Consider the following 11,694-nt stretch of genomic DNA (forward strand, 5'->3'; position numbering starts at 1 on the left):
CCGTTTTCCTGCCACTGCTCTGGGTTTTTCGCTACACTGTACCCCAGCACCGTGCCTACGTGTCCCCCCCGCGGCTCCTGCTACAACTGCAGAGTTTCTGATACATTTTGTTTGCTACCCCGGGTCTGCTCGCTTCTGCTGTTCCAGCTTGCTGCTTCCAAGGTTCCTGCTACAGCTCATTTCGCTATCCGGAGTGGCACCGGGACTGACTGCCCTCGCGTGAGTTTGTAAAAGAAATCCCTTTTCCATCTCTTCCGCCAGCTGTGCCCGCCATTACCCACGTGAGAGAGACAGCTGAGCTCGCGCCACAGCACCCCCTGCAGCCGCAGGGGAATTATCGCACCTGCCCTGCCTGGCTGGGAGTCAACAGTGCCCCTGCCGGCTGTGACCGTAACTACACCAAAGGGGAAAGTGCTTGACAGACGAGAGAAGGCTGTTACTGAGTTTCTGGATTTGTTTGTTGTTGCTGGCCTTTGTGTGTTTGTTTGCCTTGTTATACATACTAGTAAAGAACTGTTATCCTTTTTCTCATATCTTTGCCTGAAAGCCCCTTAATTTCAAAGTTATAATAATTCGGAGGGAAGTGGGTCATATTTTCCATTCCAAGGGAGGTTCCCACCTTCCTTGGTAGACACCTGTCTTTCAAACCAAGACAGCCCTGAGCAATCTGATTGAATTTCCAAGCTACCTCCCTGCTCTGGACAGACAGCTGGACCAGATAGCCTCTGAGGTTCCCTCTCAATCTAAATTTTTCTCTCTCACTCTCTTTCCAACTTTGCTCTTTCAGCACCTTCCCTGACCACAGGAGTGAGGATTCCCAAGATAATCCACGCAGATAACCTCCTGGGACAGGAGGTCACACTATCTATGGGGAAACTGGGCAGTGGAAGTGAGCTCCTTTGCAAGCCATATATATTGCAAGAATAGAATAGAATAATTTCAGTTTGAAGTGACCTACAATGATCATTTAGTCCAACTGCAGAAAAAGAACCCGTAGCATGCTTTAAAAATCTGTAGAAGGTGATGGCTAATGAGGTGTTGAAATAAGTTTTCAGGGATGCAGAGAACATCTATGCCATCCTAATGCTAGCCTCACTGCTAAGACACTGGGGCATTTATAATCCTGTAACAACAGATACAAATTGCAGTAGGAGAAAGCCATCTAAATACCTATACTGCCAAAGATAATTCATACCCTAACATCAGAAAAGCGGCCTCTGCTCTTAGTGCAATCAGGGAAAACAAAACACAAACAAGAACCAGGCCAGTAAGGCAGGTGCAGTAGAGGGTTTGGGAATACCTCAGCACAAACATAGCACAAGGAGTAGAAGAAACACTTACTTTGTCAAAGATCTCGCGCACGTTGGCTTCAGACTCACCAAACCACATGGTGAGCAATTCCGGCCCCTTAATGGAAATGAAGTTTGCCTGGCATTCATTAGCAATGGCTTTGGCCAGGAGTGTCTTACCACAACCAGGTGGCCCATAGAACAGAACCCCTTTTGATGGGGTCATGCCAAATTTGAGGAATTTGTCTGGGTGTTCCACAGGATACTGAAAGAGAACAAAACAAACAAATAAAAACCTCTCATGATGAGCCAGAACAGGACTATATCTTAGAATCACATAATTTTTTGGGTTGGAAGGGACCTTCAAAAATCATCTAGTCCATGGGCAGGGACGCCTTCCACTAGACCAGTTTTGTTTCTGCTCCTACCAGAAGCACTACCTGAGATGACTTGTGCAAAGCATTTGACACTGTCCCGCATGACATCCTGGTCTCTAAACTAGAAAGATGGGGATTTGATGGGTGGACCACTCAGTGGATAAAGAATTGGCTGGATGGTCACACTCAAAGAGTGTGGTCAACAGCTCAATGTCCAAGTGGAGACCAGTGAAAAGCAGTGTCCTCAGGGATCAGTGTTGGGACCAGCACTATTTAACATCTGTGTCAGTGACATGGACAGTGGGATCGAGTGTACCCTCAGCAAGTTTGCCAATGATACTGAGCTGTGTGGTGCGGTCAACACACTGGAGGGAAGGAATGGCATCCAGAGGGACCTGTACAGGCTTGAGAGGTGGGTCTATGCAAACCTCATGAAGTTCAACAAGGCCAAGTGCAAGGTCCTGCACCTGGGTCGGGGCAATCCCAAGCACAAGTACAGGCTGGGCAGAGAATAGATTGAGAGCAGGCCCTGCTGAGAAGGACTCGGGGGTGGTGGTTGATGAGAAGCTCAACATGAGCCGGCAATCTACACTCACAGCCCAGAAACCAACTGTGTCCTGGGCTGCATCAAAGCACGGCTAGCAGGTTGAGGGAGCAAACAGCTCTTGTGCAGAAATATCCTGAAGCAGAGCAGGAGATTGCAGCAAACAGTGAGTTTTCTAAAGCCAAGGTAACCCCAGGAGAGCATCAAGACCCATGTGGAGCTTGCACAAGAGCAGCTGACTCAGCATGGGCAGGGCCAGGAGTGATGGCAGCTGATTTAAGCTCAGTCTAACTGTCACTCATAAGAGGTGAACAGCTCAGGTGCAGGAGCCCCCAGGGAGCACAAGTGACCAGCACCACAGCAAACAGAAGGGGCAAACGGGCCATGGCATGTCAGCCAAGGTGGGACGCAGCAGTTTGCACTGCAGTTGACAAGGAAGGGCTCCTCGCTATAGGAGGGCCAACATAGCAGCAGTACCAGAGAGCAGCAAATAGGAGCAGCAGTTAATGCCAAGGGGCAAAGGAAGCCCCTTCTTTCTCAGTCTTAGTAGCGTGAGCTCCCAATGTTATGGTGATGACACACCATAGAGCTCATTCCCCAGTGGCTGTTGGAGTTGCTGCACCAGTGATAGACCTTCTGATAGTAGATGTAGCTCTGCAGGCCTCTGGTTGTAAGGAGTGCCTGATGCCTGTCTGGGAAGCTGAGGCTGAGTCATCTCCTCTGCAGGTGTGTCCCTGTCAAAGACCTATGTCACCAGGTCAAAGAGTTACGTGAGGAAGTAAGCAGACTGCACAGCATTCATGAAGATGAGAAAGAGATAGGATATTGTCAGAGACCCTACAGACTCAGGAGCCTCAGCCCCCCTCTACATCAGAGATGCACGCAGGCTCTGCACCATGTCTCAAGAAATCAAAAGTCAAAAGAAGGCTGGAAACTAACCACTCTGTACAAGGAGGAATGCTCTTGTTCCTCCTGAAGACTTGCCATTAACAAACAGGTTTGGTGCCCTCCAAGCCAAAGAGGAGCTGGGTAAGGCTTCAAGCAAAGCAGTAATATATTGTAGTTTTGAGATCTTGCAGGGAAAAAGAAGCTTGGAAAGCAGCTGAAAAGAAGCTGTTTGTCAGACTCCGGAGCCAAGGACTACGAGCCTTCTTAGGTATGGCTGGATGGTGTCAGTTATGGATTGACAATTATGGGGTACTGGCAAAACCCTTGTATGATCCTCCACCGAAAAACACTTAGTATGGACTCCTGAGAGTCAGAGGGCCTTTGAAGCCCTAAAAGAACCTTAATGACAACCCCTGCATTGGGACTCTCACATTCAAACCAAACCATTTGAGTTATTTGGGCATGAAAGGATGCACCTGGCACTAGGGGGACTGGTGTAGCATTTGGGGTCATAGAGGCAGCCTGTCCAAACAATTGGACAATGTGAGTAAAGGATGACCCAGATACCTGAGAGTGGTGGTAGCTGCAGAGAAACACAAAAGCTGATATGTCCCACATGGTAATAGCTGGTTTGGAACAAAAAGGAGGATATTGGATATCACCAGCAGGATGCTGAAATACCAGGTTGCCCTATTGGAGCAAGACAATGTTGAGCTGCTTAAGGTAATGACTACTTTAAACCCAGCCATGTTTCTCCAGGCTTCAGAAGAAGCCCAGAGACCTTTGTACCATGACTGCCTGGTAGCCATTGGACAAGTGTGTTCTGGCAAACCGGATCTCAAGAGCAATCCCATCCAGGACCCAGAACTGGACCTATACACCGGTGGGAGCTGCATGGTATGAAACGAAAAATGGGCAGCTGGGTATGCAGAGGGAACCTCGACCCAGGTAATAGAAGCCCAGGCTTTACCTTTTAACATATCAGCACAAAAAGCAGAATCAATGACCTTACGAGTGCTAGAAATCACTGAAGGAAAAAGGGCAAACATATGAACTGATTTAAAATATGTTTTTGGAATAATACACACCTATGAAACCATATGGAAGAAAAAGGAACTGTTATCGGCACAGAGGGGCTCCTATTAGGTACAAAGAAGAAATCAGTCAACTACTACAAAGTGTGCAAAAGCCGGAAGAAGTGGCCATGATGCCCTTGTAAAACCCATCAGTTTGGAGACTCCTCAGTTAACACAGGGAATCAATTAGCTGACAAAACAACTAAAGAGGTTGCTGAAAAAGGAATCCCTGCACTAATACCTAGCAAAAAGCTGAATGTCTGGGAACAAAACTCAAATTATAGTAATCAGGACAGGCAGTTAGCCCCATCATTAGAAGCTACGGGAAATCCCAGCAGGTGATTGGTAACCTCATGTGGGCAGGTAATTGTACCTCTACAATTAATGTATAACAGAACTAAAACATCAGGAAACACACTAGGAAATAGAGAATATGGTAATTAGTTTACAAAGAAATATAGTAAGCACAAAGATGACAAAAATTAATAGACCAATTGTTGAAAAATGTGTGATTTATTTTGCAAAATACTCCCAAGGATGGAAGAAAGCTGCCTCCGGGGTAGTAAAATAGGAGAATTCACTAGGTGATTATTGGCAAACTGATTGTGCAGAACTGCCCAGGCAGAATGGGGACCAGTACATTTTGGTATTGGTAGATGCTTTTTCTGGATGGCCAGAAGCTTTCCCATGTTGCACCAACAAGGCTAGAGAAGTCTCAAAAGTTTTGCTGAAATTAATATTTAATAGCACTGGAACTAACTCTTTTAAGTTTTAAAAGGTACATCATTGGCAATAGATCATTGGGGCTAGGCTCGCCTGTACATCCTTTCCAACCAGGAAATACAGTGTGCATCAGAACCTGGAATTTTGGACCAATCCAGGAGAAGTGGAAGGGACTGTATCCAGTCCTCCTGGTAACCTACACTGTGCTCAAGGTAAAAGGAATTGAACCCTGGGTTCATCACATGCGGGTAAAACCAACAACCACACATTAAACACAGCAGAAACAAGACTGACTAACACCATGGAGGTTTTTTTTATATATATCCTATAGTTTCAGGTATAGAATATGATTTTCTAGGGGGATACTATTTATTGGACCTAGATAAAGATAAATAATTGCATATTTATAATAATAATAGAAATTATGATCTTAAATTCTGAGAAGGGTAATACGGTTCTAAAGTCAGATTACAGAATGTAACTTCTATAACAGCTTGTTTGCCAATACCAACCTTTGCAGAAAATCCAGTTTTGTGGGGAACTTTAGTCAGCAATTTGACAAAAATCTGGGAACACATGTGAGAAGGATACGAAAACTATAGTGGAATGGATATAAAAATCCATCTTTACTCCTCAAACATTTACCTTTAGGAACAGACTAGCTATACATAAATTGACTCTGCAAATGGAAGCTTTAGCAAATACAACTCAATTGGGGTTTGCTGAAATAAATGAACAATTGCAAGGCAAGACTAAAATGACCTTACAAAACAGATTTGCTTTAGATCTGTTGCTACTACATGGAGTATGTGGATACTTGAATTTAAACAACAATAATTGTGTGCACATTCTGAATGTGACTGCTAAATTGGATGATCAGATAGAGAGGATAAAATCAGTTGCTGCATCTAGCAGAGAATTAAGAACAAAATTAGAAAGTAACTGGTTAAATAAAATATTTAAAGGATTTGGATTTTCTCTGGTTGGTTGGTCTCACTTTTGCAAAGCATAATTGTTATCATAGTAATAATTGTGATTATGATGCTTGCTTTAAGTTGCATAAAAAACATGATTGCTAATGCAACACAAGGAACTTATATGATGTTATTAAAAATCAAAGTGAGGCTTATAAAGGCTTGAAAAGATAAGCTTCACAAGCCTCAAAAGGGGGAATGTTACCAGATGATAAATTGTCTACACCTGGTGAGCTAACACAATGCTTGTTCTCCAAAACCCACTGGCCTACGGAACTGCACAATGCCCATTGTGTAAGAAGGAGAACTGGAAGTTCACCAGCCCCAGTGCCTTGACAACTCGACCAGGTCAGGTGTTACATTGGGGTCCCCAACCACTAGGGACCACCAAAGAGACCCCCAGGACAGAAGAACACATGCATAAAGGAGAAAGAAAATATGTTAATGGTTTCAGGGCAATTATTATCGTATGCATGTTTATTCTGGGACAATCAATGAATATGTATGTAAAATACAGTATATAAACAGAAACTTTCCTGTATTCAGCATGCACAACTTTAGGAGGAGCTATCCCCTCATGCATCCGGCCAAATAAAGAACGCCTGCTTCTTAATGCTACATTGGTGTTAAGGAGTTTTTTATTTTACCAAATTTTTGGTAACAGAATGATGCGCTGCTTGACCTCATACTAACAAACAGGGAAGGCCTTTTTGGAGATGTAAAGGTTGGGGGCAGCCTTGGCTGTAGTGACCATGAGATTGTGGAGTTCAGTATTGGGTGAGGAGGAAGCAGGGCAGCAAGTAAGATTGTAACCATGGACTTCAGGAGAGCTAACTTTAGCCTCTTCAGGGATCTTCTTGGAAGAGTCCCATGGGAATAAGTCCTGCAGAGGAGTCCAAGAGACTTGGTCAATATTCAAGCACCACTTCCTCCCAGCTCAAGAATGGTACATCCCAATGAGCAAGAAATCAGGCAAAGGGGGACCCAAGCAAAAGCAGGAAACACATAGGAGATGGAAGCAGGGTCAGGCCACTTGGAATGAATATAAAGAGGTTGTCAGAGTAAGTAGAAACGAGACAAGGTATGGGGAATTATAAGAGAGAATTGGGTTGTGAGCTGTAAAACCTGCCTGCAGAGGCACATGGCAGAACAAAGGAGCACATGGCAGCACAGAGAGGCTTGTCTCCATCAGACCCTGGGGGGAGGAGGTGTCACACGGCAGACCCCTACCGGGAGCTGACAGATGCATGAACAGCGAATGATCATCCCATAAAAGGACATTTAGGAAGTGTGTTGCTGATGTGGCAACACAGGATAGGTCACACCATATAAGGAAATACTGTGCCTTGGAAAAGTGTATAAAACCAGCTCATTCCTTTGAATAAACGATTCAGATTCCCTGCCGGTCTGGGTCCGTGATTCAATCACCGACAACAAGGAAGGCCAATGCCCACCTGGAAGTAAAGCTGGCCAAGGATGTTAAGGACAACAAGAAGGGCTTCTTCCAATACATCAGTAACAAAAGGAAAACTAAGGATAATGTGGGACCATTAGTAAATGGAGAGGGGACCCTGGTGACAGAGGAAGCAGAGAAGGCAGAGTTACTGAACATCTTCTTTGCATCAGTCTTCACTGACAATACCAGCCCTCAGGGATCTCTGACCCAGGAGACCAGGGTAAAGGAATGTTGGAAGGACAACTTTCCCTTGGTCAAGGAGGGTTGGGTCAGAGAACACCTAAACAAACTTGACATCCACAAGTCCATGGGCCCTGACAGGATGTATCCACGAGTGCTAAGAGAGCTGATGGACACCATAATGAGGCCACTCACGATCATCTTTGAAAGGTCGTGGTGATCAGGAGAGATGCCTGAGGACTAGAAGAAAGCAAATGTCACCCTGGTCTTCAAAAGGGGAAAGAAGGAGGACCCAGGGAACTACAAGCCAGTCCACCTCACCTCAATCCCTGGAAAGGTGATGGAGTGCCTCATTCTGGAGGCCATCTCTATCCACGTGGATGACAAGAAGGTGATCAGGAGTAGTCAGCATGGATTCACTAAAAGGAAATCATGCTTGACTGACCTGATTGCCTTCTACAATGAAACAACTACATGGATGGATGAGGGGAGAGCAGTGGATATTGTCTACCTGGACTTCAGCAAGGCTTTCAGCACTGTCTCTCACAGCATCCTCATAGGCAAACTCAGGAAGTGTGGACTGGATGAGTGGACAGAGAGGTGCATGGAGAACTGGCTAAATGGCAGATCCCAGAGGGTCATAATCAGGGGCACAGGGTCTAGTTGGAGGCCTGTCACTAGTGGCATCCCCCAAGGTTCAATACTGGGCCCAGTATTGTTTAAATTGTTCACCAATAACTTGGATGAAGGGGTAGATGCCTCCTTAGCAAGTTCGCTGACAACACAAAGCTGGGAGGAGTGGCCGATACTCCAGAGTGCTGTGCAGGCATTCAGAAGGACCTTGACTGATGCCTGGAGAGGCTACCTGAAAACAGAGGCTAAACAAGAATAAGAGAATAAAAGTAGGTATTTATTTGAAGAGCCTTCAAAGGTACACCCTGGGCAGTCAAAAGGCTACAAGGGGCTCCACCCAAGATGAATGCTGGGTCATGGATTCTTCACATTTTTATAAGTTTGGCCCATTTGCATATCAGGGTTAATTCTCCAATTATAACTTTAGTTAATGATGTAATTACCCCAAGTTTGCCCCTCCTCTTCAAAGGCTTTTAGTTTACACATTTTGGGACCTGGGACAATCAAGGTGCCCTTGAAGAGCAAACCTAGAGAGGCTTTGTTATGTCTAACCAGCATGAGAGAACAGTAGTTAACAGGCCACACGAAACTTCAGAGTTACACACTAGGCAGTACAGGATTTGAAAAATATAAAAGTTAAAACCTAAGGCATCACAACAGGTTGGAGAGATGGACAGAGAAGAACTGTCTGAAGTTCAACAAAGGCAAACACAGGGGCCTTCACCTGGGGAAGAATAACCTCAGGCACCGGTACAGGCTGGGGGGGACCTGCTGGAAAGCAGCGCAGCTCTGCAGAGAAGGACCTGGGGATCCTGGCAGACAACAAGCTGTCCATGAGCCAGCAGTGCCCTTGTGGCCAAGAAGGCCAATGGGATCCTGGGGTGCATTAGGAAAAGCATTGCCAATAGGTCGAGGTGGTCCTGCCTTTCTACTCAGCCCTGGTGAGGCTGCATCTGGAGTGCTGTGTCCCATTCTGGGCTCCTCAGTACAAGAGAGTCATGAAGCTTCTGGAGCGGGTCCAGTGGAGGGTAACAAAGATGATTAAGGGACTGGAGCATCTCTCTTATGAGGGAAGGCTGAAGGAGCTGGGCCTGTTCAGCCTCAAGAGACAACTGAGAGGGGACCTCATCCATGTGTATCTGTATCTGAAGAGAGGATCATCAAGAGGATGGACCAGGCTCTTCTCAGTGGTGCCAAGCAATAGGACGAGAGGCAACGGGCAGAAACTGATGCACAGGAAGTTTCACCTGAACATGAGGAAGAACTTCTTTACTGTGCAGGTGACTGAGCATTGGAACAGATTGGCCAGAGAGGTTGTGGAGTCTTCCTCACTGGAGATATTCAAGAACCATCTGGATGCAATTCTGTGCCATGTGCTCTGGCATAACCCTGCTTGAGCAGGGGGGTTGGACCTAATGATCCACTGCAGTCTCTTCCAATCTCAACCATTCTGCGACTCTGCCCCCTTGCTCTGCTCTTGTGTGACCCTACCTGGAACAGATTGGCCAGAGAGGTTGTGGAGTCTTCCTCACTGGAGATATTCAAGAACCATCTGGATGCAATTCTGTGCCATGTGCTCTGGCATAACCCTGCTTGAGCAGGGGGGTTGGACCTAATGATCCACTGCAGTCTCTTCCAATCTCAACCATTCTGCGACTCTGCCCCCTTGCTCTGCTCTTGTGTGACCCTACCTGGAGTACTGCATCCAGTTCTAGGGCCCTCAAAATAAGAAGGATGTAGACCTGCTGGATGCAAGCCCAGCAGGGAGCTGATCAGAGGGCTGGAGCACCTCTCCTATGAAGAGAGGCTGAGAGAGTTGGGGCTGTTCAGCCTGGAAAAGGTTATGGGGAGATCGTAGAGCAGCCTTCCGGTACCTAAAGGGTGCCTACAAGAAAGCCAGAGAGGGACTTCTTACAAGTACATGTAGTGATAAGACAAGGGGGAATGGCTTCACACTGAAGGAGGGTAGATTTAGATTGGATATTGGGAAAAAATTCTTTACTGTGAGGGTGGTGAGGCACTGGCATAGGTTGCCGAGAGAAGTTGTGGATGTCCCATCCCTGGAAGTATCCAAGGCCAGGCAGGATAGGGCTCTGAGCAACCTGGTCTAGTGGAAGGTGTCCCTGCCCACATGTATTGGGTTTGCATGGCCCGGTTTTGGTAGCAGGGGGGCTACAGGGGTGGCTTCTGGGAAAAGCTGCTCCATGTCTGGCAGACCCAATCCCTGGTGGCTCTGAAGAGGGACACACTGCTGGTCAAGGCCGGCCCAATTAGAAATGGTGGTAACACCTCCATGATAACATATTTAAGAAGAAAGTAAAGCTATTGCGCAGATGTAATTGCAGCCAGAGAAGAGCAGGGTGAGAATATGTGAGAAGAACAACTCTGCAGACACCAAGGTCAGTGGAGAAGGAGGGGGAAGAGGTGCTCCAGGCACCAGAGCTGAGATTCCTCTGCATCCTGTGGGTGAAGACCATGGTGAAACAGGCTGTCCCCCTGCAGCCCATGGAGATCAATGGGGATGCAGAGATCCACCTGCAGCCCATGGAGGACACCCATGCCAGAGCAGGTGGATGCCTGAGAGGAGGCTGTGACCCCATGGGAGACCCATGGAGAGAGGAGTCCTTGCTGGAGCAGCCTGTCCTTGAAAGACTGCACCTCATGCAAGAGTGACCCATGCTACAGCAGTTTGAGGAGAACTGTTGCCCATGGGATGGACTCATGTTGAAGAAGTTCATGGAGAACTGTCTCCCGTGGCGAGGGACCCCACGGTGCAGCAAGGGAACGACACCTCTCCATGAACAGTGGAAGAAACCATGGGTAATGGACTGACCAAAACCCCCATTCCCTGTCTCCTTGCACTGCTGGGGTAGGAGGTAGAGCTGGAAAGGAGGGAGAGGTGGGGGGAAGGTGGTTTTTTAAGGGTTTATTTTACTTCTCATTGTCCTGCTCTGATTTTGTTAGTAATAAATTCAATTCATACTCTAATTAGAGCCTGTTTTGCCCACGATGGTATTTGATGAGTGATCTCTCCCAGTCCTTATCTCAACTCATGAACCCTTTGTTAAATTTTCTCTCCTCTGTCCAGCTGTGGAGGGAAGTGAGAGAGCGGCTTTGGTGGGTGCCTGGCATCCAGCCAGGGTCAACCCACTACACCATGGCAGGGGGGTTGGAATGATGTTTGAGGTCCCTTCCAACCCAAATAATTTTGATTTCTGGTGGGTTAAACACAAGAGTCTGCCTGCTCAGTGCCACTGGTGTTTTTAAATGGGCACTGGTTTAAAAAGCATCACAGCTAAATTGTAAAGCCTATGAACTAAGTACCAGTTCAGGTAGTTTTCCAGCACATTTAACCCCAACTTCAATCTGCCCTGCAAAAGCAAATAACAGCTAGCTCATTATCTAACCTATTTTCTCTGCCCTCCAAAGACAGTCAAGATGTCTGATGTAAGCATTTATCCTTCCAACACGATCAGAGATAGGTGATGATTTTAATGCCAGAAGTTAGATTGAAAAGTAGATTCTTTTATTCACAGACGGGTTGTTTCTACAGT

At 46.5% G+C, this 11,694-nt stretch overlaps 1 protein-coding gene across 1 annotated transcript in view; it reads right to left on the reverse strand.

Annotated features, from left to right (window-relative positions):
* Positions 1–11,694, reverse strand: part of LOC103613937 (transitional endoplasmic reticulum ATPase) — a gene marked incomplete at its 5' end in the record, with an annotated part of 34,834 nt that overhangs the window by 5,932 nt on the left and 17,208 nt on the right. Inside the window, one exon of the mRNA XM_008631803.2 lies at positions 1,342–1,554. Within this exon, the coding sequence (XP_008630025.1) occupies positions 1,342–1,554 (213 nt within the window). The remainder of the gene's footprint in view (positions 1–1,341; positions 1,555–11,694) is intronic.

The sequence above is a fragment of the Corvus brachyrhynchos genome, unplaced genomic scaffold (assembly GCF_000691975.1).
Source record: "Corvus brachyrhynchos isolate BGI_N302 unplaced genomic scaffold, ASM69197v1 scaffold781, whole genome shotgun sequence".
Lineage (NCBI taxonomy): Eukaryota > Metazoa > Chordata > Aves > Passeriformes > Corvidae > Corvus > Corvus brachyrhynchos.